The sequence below is a fragment of the Sceloporus occidentalis genome, unplaced genomic scaffold (genome assembly GCF_023333645.1).
Source record: "Sceloporus occidentalis isolate IW3139 unplaced genomic scaffold, rSceOcc1.0.p SCAF_3, whole genome shotgun sequence".
Lineage (NCBI taxonomy): Eukaryota > Metazoa > Chordata > Lepidosauria > Squamata > Phrynosomatidae > Sceloporus > Sceloporus occidentalis.
Window position 1 is genome coordinate 82,105,480 of NW_028316983.1, and position 15,353 is coordinate 82,120,832.

General features: G+C 44.7%; 1 protein-coding gene across 2 annotated transcripts in view; it reads left to right on the forward strand.

The window, feature by feature from the left end:
* Nucleotides 1-453: 453 nt before the first annotated feature.
* Nucleotides 454-15,353, forward strand: part of PCSK9 (proprotein convertase subtilisin/kexin type 9) — a 37,420-nt gene continuing 22,520 nt past the window's right edge. Inside the window, exons 1-3 of one of the 2 annotated variants that reach the window (XM_089515235.1) lie at nucleotides 454-550; nucleotides 8,455-8,646; nucleotides 13,633-13,756. In XM_089515235.1, the coding sequence (XP_089371361.1) occupies nucleotides 8,623-8,646; nucleotides 13,633-13,756 (148 nt within the window). In that variant the 5' untranslated portion in view covers nucleotides 454-550; nucleotides 8,455-8,622. Of the gene's footprint in view, nucleotides 551-7,396; nucleotides 7,447-8,454; nucleotides 8,647-13,632; nucleotides 13,757-15,353 lie in introns of those variants that run through there. The other variant, XM_089515236.1, reaches the window with a different exon arrangement.

The following is a 15,353-nucleotide window of genomic DNA, read 5'->3' on the forward strand; positions in this document are numbered from 1 at the left end:
TGTGTAAATCTGCCCTTCTTGGGCTCCTCCTGCACAGCCTCCGCACAGAGAAGGCACCCGGACGGGTTCTAGGCTCTGCTCGCGCGGTGGCGCCGGGGTTCTAGGTTAAGGGGTCTCAGCCTCCTTCGCGCGCTCTCTCTCTCTCTCTCTCTCTCACACACACTGACACACATTCTCTCTCTCTCTCTCTCTCTCACCCATTCTGTCGCATACACATTCTCCCCCCCCCCCCAAATTCTGCCTCCTTCTCTCTCTCTCTCTCTCTCTCTCTCTCTCTCCTTGGTGCTGAGGGATGGCTCTGGGTGGGGTTCCCCTGCTGCCCCTGCTCTCCCTCCTTCTGCTCCTGCTGGGCGCCTTGGCCGGGCTGCCTCCTTCTCCTTCAGAGCCGGAGCCAGAGCCCCGGGGCCAGGATGGCCAGGACCACGACGACCAGGACCCCCTCTTCGCCGCCGCCGCCTTCCTCCAGGAGGAGAGCCCCAGCAGCCCCCACCCGGCGGCGGCGGCAAGAGCCAGGACCAGCGCCCCGGCCGCCTTCCACCGGAGCCAGAAGGTGACCCCCTGCCTCCCTCCCTCCCCAGCACAGGAGGACCTCCTCCTTTCCCCGGACCTGCCCTCCTCCCTTCCCTGAGCTTCTGCCCCCTCCGCAGGGAGAATCCCAAAGTGCCCTCCATTGGGAGCATCACTTTCTGAAGCATGGCTTTGCCTTCCTCACAGGAGTCGGTTTGGGCACGTCCTCCTTTTCTAGGACAAGCCCTCCATTTCTCTCCAGGAGGGACTCCAAAATGTCCTCCTAGGAGTGTTTTTAGTCCAGGGTGACCAGGCGTCCTCCTTTTCCAGGACGTGTCCTCCACCCCCACCTTTTGTTTGGGTGGAATTCCAAAATGCCCTCCATTTGGGGCAGGACTAAGGTTGACATTTCTAGAGGAGTTCTTTGGAGCTTTTCTTTGGTCCTGTCCTCCCTTTTTCTTGAAGGTCCTACTACTTCTTTTATGGCGCCTTGTCCTCCTTTGTGGGGAGGGCTCTGGAGGGAGAAGGGGCTTCATCTCTTGCTTTTTGGGGGGTTGGGAAGCCAAGCAGAGTCAAAAGCCCAGGAGCTCTGCTTGCTTGGGTGCTTGGCTTGGCTTTTGGGGTGACCTTTGGGTGTCAGTGGAGACCGAACCTGGTCTGGCTACCAAGAACCCATCTGAAAGGCAAGGGGTTGCTTGGGTCTCCCTTGGCTCTCCTTCTGGGTGCGTCTTCTTGTTGCTGTGTGTCTTCAAGGCATTTCTGACTTATGGCAACCCTAACACAAGCCTAGCATGGGTTTTCTTGGCATGTTTTTTCAGAGGAAGCTCACCATTTCCCTCCTCTGGAGGCTGAGAGAGTGTGACTTGCCCAAGGTCACCCAGTGGGTTTCATGGCTGAACTGGAAATTGAACCCTGATCTCCAGAGTTGTAGTCCAAGCCTCAAGGCATGCAGTTGGATACCACTTGAAACTTCCATCCAACTAAATCCCAGGATTTGTCATTTTGCTAGGCACCAACTCTTTTTTTGGCAAAGGAGGCGACAGGCCTTGTAAAACGACAGATCTCAGGCTTCCATAGGCTGGAACTACAGCACTTCAGATGGTGTCAAACGGCATTGTTTCTACAATGTAGATGTGTCCCCAGTCGTGAGCAACCTTCCCCTTTCTGCACATTCCTGTGTGCCCTCTTCATTACAGCCCCCCTCCTTCCTTCTTGGGCAAGGTCCTGGCATTCCCAAGAGCTGGGCATCATAAAAGCCCTGATGATGTGGGCACCATTTCAACAGTTGGGTCCCCTGTGTTTGGACACTGGTTCTTTCCCCACTCCCATCTCCCGCTGTGATCAACCAAGGTGATCATCCTTGCATTGGAGACATCTGGAATACCTTGGTCTTAGGCAAGAGAGAGACATCTACTTCAGACAAATTCTGGAGAAAGCTGCCAGGCCAGCCTGCCCTTGTTTGGAGGTCTCTGGCCATTCCTTCCTCTCCGCTGGCTCACTATGTGGTGTAAGTAGATGGGACAGTTTGCCTTCTGCCTCAGGTGGCAAAATATCTTGGGAAGTGTTCAGAACATGGTAGTTATGTGAGGGTTGGTCAGTGCTTGAGTATCTCATCATCATGACTTTAAATAATGCTGAAATAAAGGCACTGTGTCGGAATTTGGTATCGGTTCACCTCCCTGCCCTGGGGTGTGTTAAAGTTATTTTGGATTTCTTGTGTCTTACGAAGTGGTCTTGTTCTGCTTTATAGAAATGTAATGCGCTTTTGTGAGGAGGAAAGGATTAGGAATAAGGATTTGTAGTGTTTAATTTTTCAAGTGCACCATGTAGTGACAGATTCACAGCAGCATGCTGATGCACAGACACGTCCCAGGTGTTTTTCTACAAGTCCGCACCTGTAGCGTTTTGCCTTTACTCACTGCTCGATTCTCTGCTGAAAGGCAGATCTGACTGTTAAGCTCCTGTGATCTCAGAGATGAGATGTGTTGTGATGGAGCCAGTCATTTAAAAAACTGCTGGATCTTTTGTTTGTCTGTTTATAATGGGACTAGATATCTCACGTCTGGAGAGTGCAAAGAGGATGCACAGACAGAATTGTCCCCAAAGGATCTTGCATTACATTGTCTTAGTCTCTAGAACACTTCCAGTTCCTGTTTTGAGTAGATGTATTTATACAGTGCACTTGAACCCTGTCCTGTCCATTTGCACTAGTGTTTTTGTCTAATAGAAAATGGCTGGTATGGCCTGTTGGTTAGTCCCACCTAGAGTCGACTTGTTCATTCAGTTGTTGAATAGTGAGTCAATGTGTAGGCAAATCCCACTGATTGATTGGGTCTACTCTAGTCAAGATTAACCACAGGATTTAGGTCACTGGCTGTTAAACTGCTGTGTGCTGTATAGGAGGCCAGCTGCTGTCTTTGCAGGGAAATTTGAGCTGTCATTTCTAAGGATCCCTCCCATGCTTCAAGGGATCTGGGAATCTGGGCAGCTTCCATATGACCAAGTGGCCTTTTGGCTGAAAGTAGGGCAAGCAAACATTTAGGATTTCTAGCTGAGCATGCAGAATTATTAACAGAAAAGAAGGTTCATTGTATTTTTGTTCTCCCCCCCCCCCATGGTAAGAATGTAGGGAAGTGTCTTTGGAGCTCATGTGGCCAAGTGGAGATTGCTGAAAGATACATTTGTGGTGAGGAATTTGATATGTGGGAGATCTATGACTGGAACCCCTGAAAAGCAGCTGTGGGGCAGTAATGGCTGGAAATGATTGTAGTTATAGCTTCACACATCTGGAAATGAGAGAGAAAAGAGAGGAACTATTTTATAGTGGGATTCAGCAATAATTTGTTTTTCAAAATTCTTAGCTTTTCTTTGTTGCTTTTTCAGTACTGTCTTTCATATATACTCATGTTTTCACTCTCTCCTAAGGGGCTGGAAATGTATCTTACAAAGTCACTTAAAAATAAGAAGAAAAGAACATTAGATTTTTGATTAGCTTTTCTTTTCTGGCCCTGTCCCAACCCAAATAGTCCCTCCTCAGCTCCTTATTCCTTAAACCAGAGTACCATGTATTTGTATTCACAGCTGGAGCTTGGATCCTGGAGGGAGAAAAGATGCTGGGTAGGGGAAGAAATATATAGAATAGAAAAATCAAGTTCTATATAAAAAAGGAAGCACCTCTTTGCCTCCATTCAAAATCACATTCCATCTTAAGAATTTTTTTTTAATAAACAAAAACCATGTTGCTGTAGCTGTGCATTTCTGTTGCAATTTGTCCTTGAAATAGGTGTAGCAGATTTGAGGATGCAAGTGCACCAAAAGTGTACCAGAAAAAAGCATATTGCACACCCCTTTACAAATGGCATTGTTTTGTTGCTGACCTGTTCTGCTCAGTTGTCCCATGCTGATACAACAGTCTTCTTCCCACAGCAGGCAGGGAAAAGAATGCATTCAGACATACAGAATATGAAATCAGCGGACTGGTTAACTAATGCACTCACTGGTCTTTCTGCTCCCTTTCCACCATGGTGTTAAACTAATGCATTCCTCAGAGAAAGCAGATAGTAGAGATGTTCACATATTATGTTGTACATCTGTTTACACTCTTTGTAAACTATACCTTCAAATGTTTGCGAAAGTGTCTGTGCCTGTGTTCTTTTTTGAATTGTACTCTGGTGCAAGAGTAAAGTTATACTAGGGCTTAAATACCTTAAAGGCACCAGATCCTTTCTGATCTTGTAAGCTAAGCAGGGTCAGCCTTTGTTAGTCCTTGGATGAGAGAATGCCAGTGAATAGCAGGTGCTCTAGGCTATATTTCAGAGGAAAGAACTGGAATATTTTTGGTGGAGTATTCCTTCCCAGCATGGTGTAGTGGTTTGAGCATTTGACTACTATGGACTCTTTCATACGGTGAAAAGTGATGGGAGCATAGTAGGATGTTCCTATCACTATCGTGCAATTGTTTGAGATTAGCAGATGTCGCAAAACATTGTCATAATCGCAGCATTATCCTGCAAAGAATGAGTAATTTTAGCACTGCTTTTCATTCATGGAACTGGAGATTGGGGTTTGATTCCATGCTTGGCTAAGGAAAACCACTGGGTGATCATGTGTTAGTCACACACTCTCATCCCCACAAAAGCCCGTGATTGGTTTGCCTTAGGGTTGCCGTAAGTAGGAAACTTCTGTTCACATTTTGTGTAAACTATATGTTCAAATGTTTGTGAGAGTGTCTGTGCCATTGGCCCTTATCACACGGGGGCTGTGCAACTCAGTACTGATGTGACTGCGCATCCAACAGTTCGAATTCACATTTAAACGCAATGTTTTTTCCTACCTGGTTGCCTTTCTGAATCGAGGGGGAAGTGGAGTGAGAGCAAATTGTATTACCACACCGGTGCAGATTCAACTATTTGAATCGGCCCCCTTGCTCAGTGAGGGTCTGAACAGGCAGGGGATGATAGGATAGGTGGCAGGGTGAAGGAGGGGAGATTGGGATGTAGGAGCAGGCAGGGGATGATGGGATAGGTGGCAGGGTGAAGGAGGGGGAGATAGGGGTGTAGGAGCAGGCAGGGGATGATGGGAGATCAGGGTGTAGGAGCAGGCAGGGGATGATGGGAGATCGGGGTGCAGGAGCAGGTAGGGGATGATGGGATAGGTGGCAGGGTGATGGAGGGGGGCAGATTGGGTTGTAGGAGCAGGCAGGGATGATGGGATAGAGGTGGCAGGGTGAAGGAGGGGGCAAGATCAGGGTGTAGGAGCAGGCAGGGGATGATGGGAGATTGGGGTGCAGAAACAGGTAGGGGATGATGGGATAGGTTGCAGGGTGAAGGAGGGGGGCCGATCGGGGTGTAGAAGCAGGCAGGGTATGATGGGACAGGTGGCAGGGTGAAGGAGGGGGGCAGATCGAGGTGTAGGAGCAGGCAGGGAATAATGGGATAGGTTGCAGGGTGAAGGAGGGGGGCAGAACGGGGTGCAGGAGCAGGAGCGGATGATGAGATAGGTGGCAGGGTGAAGGAGGGGGGCAGATCAGGGTGTAGGAGCAGGCAGGGGATGATGGAATAGGTGGCAGGATGAAGGAAAGGGGCAGGGTGAAGGAGGAGAGCAGATCGGGGTGCAGGAGCAGGCAGGGCATGATGGGATAGGTGGCAGGATGAAGGAAAGGGGCAGGGTGAAGGAGGGGAGCAGATCGGGGTGTAGGATCAGTCAGGAGATGATGGGATAGGTGGCAGGGTGAAGGAGGGGCAGATCAGGGTGTAGGAGTAGGCAGGGGATGATGGGATAGGTGGCAGGGTGAAGGATGGGGCAGATCAGGGTGTAGGAGCAGGCAGGGGATGATGGGATAGTGGCAGGGTGGCAAAGGGGGGCGAGATGGAATGAAGGAGGAGGATGAGGATGAAGGAGCAGGATGCAGGGAGCCAAGAGGGGCGACATCGGAGTGATCTTCCACACCTGACCAATTCAAAGTAAAATCCATGTGAACTTAGAAGCAAATTTTGGTGAATTCGCTTGTTTCCAAATTCACCAAAATGAGGAGTCAGTGCAGATTGAATGTGGAAGCGCCTCGTAAACCACCCCCCCCCCCATAGAAAGCAATCATGTGAGATAATACATCATGTTTTAGTGTGAATTCACATTGTTGGATGTGCAGTCCTGTTGGAACTGAGCTGCAAAACCCCCGTGTGATAAGGCCCTATGCTTATTCGTGAATTGTAGCGCTGTAGATAAGTTGGAAACAAATTTGCCATAAGTTGGAAACATCTGTTTACACTGTTTGTAAACTATACATTCAAATGTTTGCAAGACTGTTTATGTGTGTTCATTACTGAATTGTAATCTGGTACAAAAATTCCTTTAAACCCAAGGGTAAAGCTGTACCACAGTCTAAATACCTTTAAGGTACTAGGTCCTTTCTGATCTTGGAAGCTAAACAGGGTCAGCCTTTGTTAGGCCTTGGATGGGAGACCGCCAATAAATAGCTGATGCTGTGGGCTATGGGCCAGTACAGACAGGCCAAAATAAAGCTGCTTTGGGTCACTTTGGAGGTATGCTGTTTCAATGATGCATGCATCCTAAGAGGCCAGAAACCATGCCAAAGCCACGCTCCAGTCCTAAGGACTGGAGTGAAGCTTTGGTGCAGCTTGTGGCCTCTTAGGACACATGCATCATTGAAACAGCATACCTCCAAAATGATCCGAAGTAGCTTTATTTTGGCCTGTCTGTACCGGCCCAATATTTCAGAGGAAGGAACTAGAGTATTTTTGGTGGAATATTTCTTACAAGCATGGTGTTGTGGTTTTGATTATTGGACTAGAACTCTGGAGATCAAAGTTCGATTCCCTGCTTGGCTATGGAAACTCACTGGATGATCTTGGGTGAGTCACACACTCTCACCACCAGAAAACCTCATGATAGATTTGTCTTAGGGTTGCCATAAATCATAGTAACATAGAGTTGGAAGAGACCACAAGGGCCATCCAGTCCAACCCCCTGCCATGCGGAAAATCACAATCAAAGCATCCCTGATAGATGGCCATCCAGCCTCTGCTTAAAGACCTCCAAAGAAGGAGACTCCCCCACACTCCGAGGGAGTGTGTTCCACTGTTGAACAGCTCTTACTGTTAGGAAGTTTCTCCTAATGTTGAGGTAGAGTCTCTTTTCCTGTAGCTTGCATCCATTGTTCTGTGTTCTAGTCTCTGGAGCAGCAGATAACAAGCTTGCCCCATCCTCAGTGTGACACCCCTTCAAATACTTAAAGAGGGGTATCATATCACCACTTATGGTAACTGTCTCCTCCAGGTTAAACATACCCAGCTCCCTTCATCTTTCCTCATAAGGTAAGATTGTCAGACCCTTCACCATTTTAGTTGCCCTCCTTTGGAGAGGCTCCAGTTTCTCAACATCCTTTTTGAATTGGACACAGAACTGGACACAGTATTCCAGGTGAGGCCTGATCAAAGCAGAATAGAGTGGCACTGTTACTTCCCTTGATCTAGACATCATACTTCTGTTGATACAGCCTAAAATCGCATTGGCCTTTTTAGCTGCCACATCACAAATTGGAAACGAGATGAAGGCAACCAACAAAAAGAACAACAGTTCTTTGCCTAAGAAAACCCTATCAAATTTATGGGGTTGTTATAAATCGACAGGCAATAGCTGGGAGGAATGAATGCATATATGTTTGTGTGAATGGATAAACAGTACTTAGTGTTCAGCAGATACAATGCCCTGTTCTAGCTCCCTTTCTTGGTGTGTCTGTCTTTCTCATAGCTTGAATGAGTTATCTTTGTGACTATGGCCCCATACAGACAGGCCAAAATAAAGTTGCTTTGGGCCACTTTGGAAGTATGCTGTTTAAGTGACACACACATCTTAAGAGGCCACAAGCTGTGCCAAAGCTGCACTTCAGTCCTCAGGACTGGATTGTAGCTTTGGCGTGGCTTCCATACTCTTAGGACACATGCATCATTTCAATAGCATACCTCCAAAGTGGTCCGAAGCAGCTTTATTTTGGCCTGTCTGTATGGGCTTATGACACTCACACTTGACTAGCCAGTCTGGCGAGTGCCTGCACCAGCTGGGGAATTCCAGCAGTTTAATTTGCAGAATTACTTCTTAAAGCTGTGATCCACATACTCACACAGCTTAGGATTCCCCAGGAGTTTCTCCTATTAACTGTGCAGATTGCAGATAAGCTTGGAAGGAAGAGGGAAGCTGTGGAGCAGTGCCAGATGTCATCAGTCCTGCTAAGTAAAAACTCCTGTTCTTTTGTTCCTTGGGTCATGGTTCCACAGTGTTGCTGAACCTCTGTGTGGTTGAGAGCCCAGACTTTTCTCCACCAGAATTGCATTGTGGTCAGAGCATCCTTATAGGCATATATTGTTGTTAAATGAACACAGTTGAAATGTACCTGTAGCCACTTCGCTGTTTCTTTCTGCTTAAACACAGGATGCGTGGCGCTTATCTGGACATTATATTGTTGTGCTTAAGGAGGAAACCCTTAAATCTCAGATATCACGAACAGCCAAGCATCTGCAAGTTAGAGCAGCCAAGCATGGCTACTTGACGAAAATCCTCCATATCTTTGAGGACCTGTTCCAGGGCTTTGTGGTAAAAATGAGTAGCGATGTGTTACACATGGTAAGTTCCTCTTTTTATCATATTTATAGGTTGTTGCCTTTTGTTTAAAAAATGTACATCTTTCTTTCAGCCCTGGCTTCCAAGATGGTTAAGCATAACATACAGGAGACCAATAATGCATTACTTTTGAAAATCTGGATTTTAATTGAACTTTTAATTGAACATAGGATACTGGGATCTTTTACTCTGGAGGATATCACATGGGACGGGAGGCTCTCAATTTAGAAAGAGAAGATAGCGAGGTCAGTTCAAAAATTCACGCAATTACGTGATTACTTATCACACCTTAAATTCGCTGTAATGGCCTCCCTGAACACAACCCAGATTCTGTGCAAAGTAAGCCATCACATTGGTGGGTTCTTAATTGTGAATTGGCACCCTTGCACATACTCAGTGAGACTCCAGATGACTGGAGCATAGCATATTTAGGCAAGTGAGAGAGAGGAAGCAAGGAACCCCACAATTTACAAAAGAGGTTGGAGGGGGGTGGGAAGAATGGTTGAAAGAACATGCTCTATTCACGTTAAAATGAGCACATATTCATGTTTGTCGCGTTAAAATGTGAATATAATGGTTATCCAATAGCTCCTGGTCCATGCCTCTTAATTAGCAGGCAGCAGCCCCCCCCCCCCCCCCGCCTCGCCTCAGCAATGCTGAAGGACAAGCGGAAGCAAAATTGAAGCAGAATGGCAGTGTGGCTTCATGGGACCCCCCCCCCCCCTTTCTGGAGGAGGGGGAACCAGGACCAAAGGAGACATGCACATTACACCAAACAACAGCACAATACGTTATCTAGGAATAGGGTTTGTGACTTTGCTAGTTGACAGAATTTACTTAACTGTGGATTGACACGTGATTGCGTTCGGAGTGCGTTCGGACTGCCAGCAATCGCATGTGATAACCTTTCGTGCAATAACGTGAATATGCATGACTGCATTCAGGATGACACTGGATTATACTTCCAATTTCAATCATGTGATAAACTCCTATAAGGGCACATTAAAATATGTGGGTCTTTTGAAAAAACATAATGTGGTAGTGCTGTGAGTTTTCGGGAATTGCTTAAATAAATTTGGATTTGCTTAGGGATCCAAAACTAAACAAAGTACACCATGCCGGTATTACATAGGGTAAAGGTATCTCAAATGATTTCCCCCTGTGGCCAGAACTGGATGAATTGACTAATTTCACTGATATATTATCAAGTGCTAATTGATGCTAATTGATTCATGATACTGATTTTCTGAAAAAGTGCATTTTTGGAAAGAGGATATTTTCTATAGAAAAACATAGTACAGGTTGAGTCTCCCTTATCTGGAATTGCAAAATCCAAAATGTTCCAAAACCCAAAATGCTTTCCATGAGTGGCTGAGATAGTGAAACCTTTGCTTGGTGATGATTCAGTGTACACAAACTTTCTTTCAAGCACAAAATTATTAAAAATAGTGTATAAAATTACCTTCATGCTATGTGTATAAGGTGCATATCAAACATAAATGAAATTGGGTCCCTTCTCCAAGATATCTCATTACATATATGCAAATACAGGTAATCCAAAATAAAATAAAAAATCCCAAATCCCATACATTTCTGGTCCTAAGCATTTAGGATAAGGGAGGATCAACCTATAGTGGACATTTCCCCATCCCCCTACATTGCTACAGTATGGTACAGTGGTTTGGAGCTGGGATGGGGACAGCGTCTCCCTCCAGATGCTGTTGGATTGCACCTCTCATAATTTTTCTCCACCAGCTGTTGTGGCTGTGACTGATGGAAGTTGCAGCTCAGCTGCCTCGGGAGAGCCATGCTGGTTTAGAGTGTTGGGGTGGGTTTGGATTTTGGAAACCTGATTGCAGACCCCAGTTCATCCAGGAAATTGAACTTTAGGCAGAATGGTCATCCATTATTCATAAGGTCACCATAAATTGAAGCCACCTTGACAGCTAATTACAATGACAAAGCATGGTAAGAGGCAAGAGACTGGCTTGAATCATGTTGTGAGCCCCAGCTAGAGTAAATGAATTGAATCAGAGGGATTTATCTATATGTTGAATAATTGGCTGTAGACTTTTAGTTTAAATTCACTGGGTTATTGGTAAGCTAAAAAAAAAAAAAAAATCTAAGCAGCTGGAAGTAAGGCAGGCAAATGACACACATTTATGAAGTGATACCAAAGGTGTTTGCGATTGCTTTTGTTCTTTTGACCATGAGTAAATGGAAAAAGCCATTACAAAAATCACGTAGTGGATAGAGCAATGGACTGGGACCTGTGAGATTCAGATTAAAGTTGCTGTGCAGCCATGAACCTCAGTCATTTTGTTTCATCCAGGAAGCTTGGTGATCACGCTCTTTTTCAGCCTGAACCACCTGGCAGCATTGTGAAGAGAAACTAAGAAGGAAGGGAGGTATGCATGGAGGAAAGACAGGGTGTAAACATGATGAATGCATGAACAAATGAATAGAAGGAAACCTGTTTTTTTTTTTTGAAAGGGCAATTGAACCTGTCCAAACATTTCCAGAATTTCAATTAAGGAAGATGCCATTTGAGAAATCTGAAAATAAAGCAAGATTCATAGAGGTGAAACGAGATGTTTGTTTAATTCATTTTATTCCTCCCTGTCTGTCGTGTCACACATACTGAAAATATTTATGAAAATGAAGTGGGAGCTTAAATAATTTTCTATGGGGATATTGATTATGGTATAAAGGATAGAAGCAAAGTTTCTTCCTGTTTCTGCTTGCTTCGCACCCCTCTACTTCATGCTGTTGATGCTGCTCACCTTCTTCTTTTACTTTCTTCTCCGCCTTATTACCCTTTTCCCCAGGACAGGATTAAGACATGCTGAGGCCTCTAAAATTTAAGAGCCAGCATAGCATGACCCTGACTCTTTCCCCCAATGTATACTAGCAGTTATTTTTAGATTTTTGGAATCTGAGAATGTGGATTATCTGAGGCCCTAAACTGTAGGTTACTGAGCGTGTTCATAAATCAGATGCTGTTTCTTCCTCACTTTTCTAATGTTTCCATTTTTCTCATTCATTTATTCCCTTTCTTTCAGCCTCACCTACCTTTCTTCTTCCCCATCCTCAACCTTCCACATGTTCCTCCTTCATTCCTGACCTTGTCCTTTGCCCTTCTCTCATGGTCACTTACCTTCCTCCATCCTTTCACTTTCAACCTCTCATTTTTCTTTCTAATACCATCTTTTGGGCTCAGACTTCAAAATGCCACATCTTCCTCCTTTCCATCCTTTCAACCTTCCCTTCCTCTTCCCTTCCTTTTTCCTTTCCTTGTTCCATCTGGCTGGTGAGTGAGGGCTCAGACACCATGAGAACATGCAGACACTCAGGGTTACAATGGCCTGTTACAGACTGCCAAAATAAAGCTGCTTCGGGTCTCTTTGGAGGTATGCTATTTAAATGATGCATGGGTCCTAAGAGTCCGGAGGTTGCGCCAAAGCCACACTCCATTCCTAAGCACTGGAGTGCAGCTTTGGTGCAGCTTTCGGATTCTTAGGATGCATGCATCATTTAAACAGCATACCTCCAAAGAGACCCGAAGCAGCTTTATTTTGGCAGTCTGTAACAGGCCAAAGAAAGAGATGTTACAGTTGTTTTTCGATCATTTGATCTGTTTAGATTGGGAAGAATTCAAAGTTAAACCTATGTATCACTCTGCATCAAATACTGGTTTCATTTCACCTCATTCTAAAATAGTTAAGTGAGAGGATTTATGAATCTGTCTGCTGCTTGAACCTAATATTTCCCAGTGGTAATCATGAGCAGTACCTTCACTTTCCCATGAAGAAAGTGAAACCAGAAGTAGTATGATATTTGTTGTATAACATTCCCCCAAATATCACAGAACTTGTAGCTAAATAAGGATGATGTTATATATACATTCCCAGAAGGAATTAAAAACATAGGCAGGTTGTTGGTAATATTTTGTGCCCACAAATTCCCAGGTACAGTCTTATGGATAAAAAGCTGCCCAAGAGCCACACACAGAGCAGAGCAAAGCAAAGCAAAGTTCTTCCCCTCACCCAACTTCCAGAATCTCCCAGGATGCTGGAAGTGCTTCAAAATGCAACAGTGGTCTACAACTCTTCTCAGGCCTTGGACCTAACTTCTGTCTGTCCATCCTTCCGTCCTTCCTTCTAGTGGAAATGCTGTTGTTGCAATCCACTGGGGGACAGGATGTGGCCTAACTGTGCTTGACCATCAATTGGAGATAAACAGTGTAGACCAGTCTTCAGTGTGTTGCAATATCCTATGTATGTGTTGACTAGATATAGGAGTTTATCACATGGGGGAAATCCCGTACAAAAACGGGATTGAAAAGGTGGAAAAAACCAACAAAAGCGGGTTGGTTTGCCCACATGTCGTTGAACTTGTGCTAACCCGAACGGAATGTGAACAAAAGCCGCTCCTTTTTCTGAAAGTAAAAAGGAGCAGCTTTTGTCTACTTTCCCTCCACTTTCTGTTCAGGTTAACATTAATTTAACAATGATGTCATGTGAAAATCAACCTGCTTTTGTGGGTTATTTCCAATTTAAACCCACGTTTTTGCATGGGATTTCCCCTATACATAGCATATGGGGATGCTTCATTTGTTGCATTTTTTATGCACTTCTCCTGAAGATATGTGCATTATGTTTATGTTCCAGAGCAGTTGTCTATTTTAACTGATGTGTTTAACTGATATTGTTTATCTGTTGATTGTTGCTGTTGCCCACCTTAATGCATGGGAAGAGGTGGGTAAGAGATAAACAAGAAATAAAAGGTTTGTGATCATGATTGGATGCACAGGATACTTGCAGTTGGCATGGCTTCCTGTGACCTGGTGAAAGGGCTTGTGTGTGTGTGATGTAATGTGTGCAATGGACTCAAATACAAGATGTCTCCTAGTATGTCACTAGTATTTATAGTCACTGTAAAAAGGAATTATTTTGCTGCACAAACTTTTGTCTGGTTTCTTTTGTGCAGGCTTTGAGGCTGCCACATGTGGAATACATAGAAGAAGATGCCTATGTGTTTGCTCAGAGCATTCCTTGGAACCTTGGCCGGATTGTCCCAGTTCATGACAATTCTAATGAATACAACCCTCCCAGTAAGCAATCTTTCCTTCTGCCATTTGCACATTTCTTCAGGGGTAGCCTAGGAGTTACTCAGTAGGAAGCAACACCACCACCACCAACATGTTGATAAAAGGAGTTACAAAGCAGTAGGTGTGCAAATAATGAGTTAGATCGTGTAGGTCATTTGAATTAATAGAACTTATGTTTGTCTTTGCTTAGTTAAGTCTTATGGATTTCAGTGGTTTTGCTTTATGACTAAATCCTGTATCCAACCTATTGGTGATTAACTTGAGGTAAAGTGAACCCCCAAATCTTCTCAGCATATTAATGCACAAAAGTATTGTTTTGGTCTGATTTACTGTTTTGAAACAACATATCCAGGGGTAGCTGCGTTGACTATGTAGCAAAACACAATGACATCCAAAATCCATAAAACAATGATACCTTTATGAGACCAACCAAAGTACACAAAATACATGTTGCAAAACATGTTGTTTTGGGACAGAAATCAAAAGTAACACAAGGTATCTCAGAATAACCACCAAGCTGCCATGCTGCCTCTGTGTGCTTTCTGCTGTAGTGTAGTCAGTTGGAATCTCTTTTCTCCTAAACATTTACATAGTGGAAACATTTATCCATGGAACTTAGTATTCTAGTTGGCTGCCTAGTTTACATCTATGGGTTGGTCTGCCTTGCTGGTTGGCAAAGATATGGAATTTGCACTAAATCCCTCTGAAAAATTATGTGGAGAAGCCCCATTCCCAAAGAAATATGAATTCAGGAATCTATGGACTCAGATGAGATGTCCAAGAGAGCTAATAGTTGTTTCAAAGCACAGTGACCTGCTGCTTTCAGCTGTTTTCTGAGCGAGGTGCTGTCATTAGGTCGTGGAGCATGGAAGGTGGCATATTATGTTTCTCCACTGCTTCAGAAAATGTCACACTCCAGAATTGACCAGTCTCCAAAGGCCTGGCTCTGTGGGGTCCTTCTAGGTATATGAGCCTGGTTGGCCTGATGTTTTGTGAGACAGAGGGTAGCAGGTGGATTGTGTCAGTAAGAGGCAGTAATGCTGCAATCATTGCTGGGGCTTCTGAATAGGTAGCAGGTGAATCTGTGCCAACCCTGGTCTAATTAAAAATTGTTTAGTGGATTAATCATTTGAGGCTCTTCTAAGATAAATGTTTGGGAAACAATAAAATATAAATTATTTGCAAATAGTTTGGAAGGATTACAATCCACCTAGTGCTCTGAGTGCATGAATGGTAGGCAGCAGACAGATGGGACCAAAACCTCTGCCCTTTGAAGGAATAGATTCCTATTTTTGAATATTCCATCTTTCACTTCTTTGGCTCACTGAATGCAAATGAAAAAAACAACAACAGGACTTAACTAGAAGAGAGTGGAAACCATGGTGATGGAAGTGCAGTCAGTTTGCACCCATTAATTTTGGTCCACCCATGCATGCTTGCAGGGCCTCGCACCCTCAGATTTGTTCTTCTTCTGCATGCCTTGTAAATATTGTAGCTTAGGTATCTCAGTCCCTGCCTTCCCCCACTGAGATTTCTTTTTTTTCTGTAAGAATGTGTGACAGGTTATCTGTCCTCGTGCAGCCAATTTTCTAGTTGATGT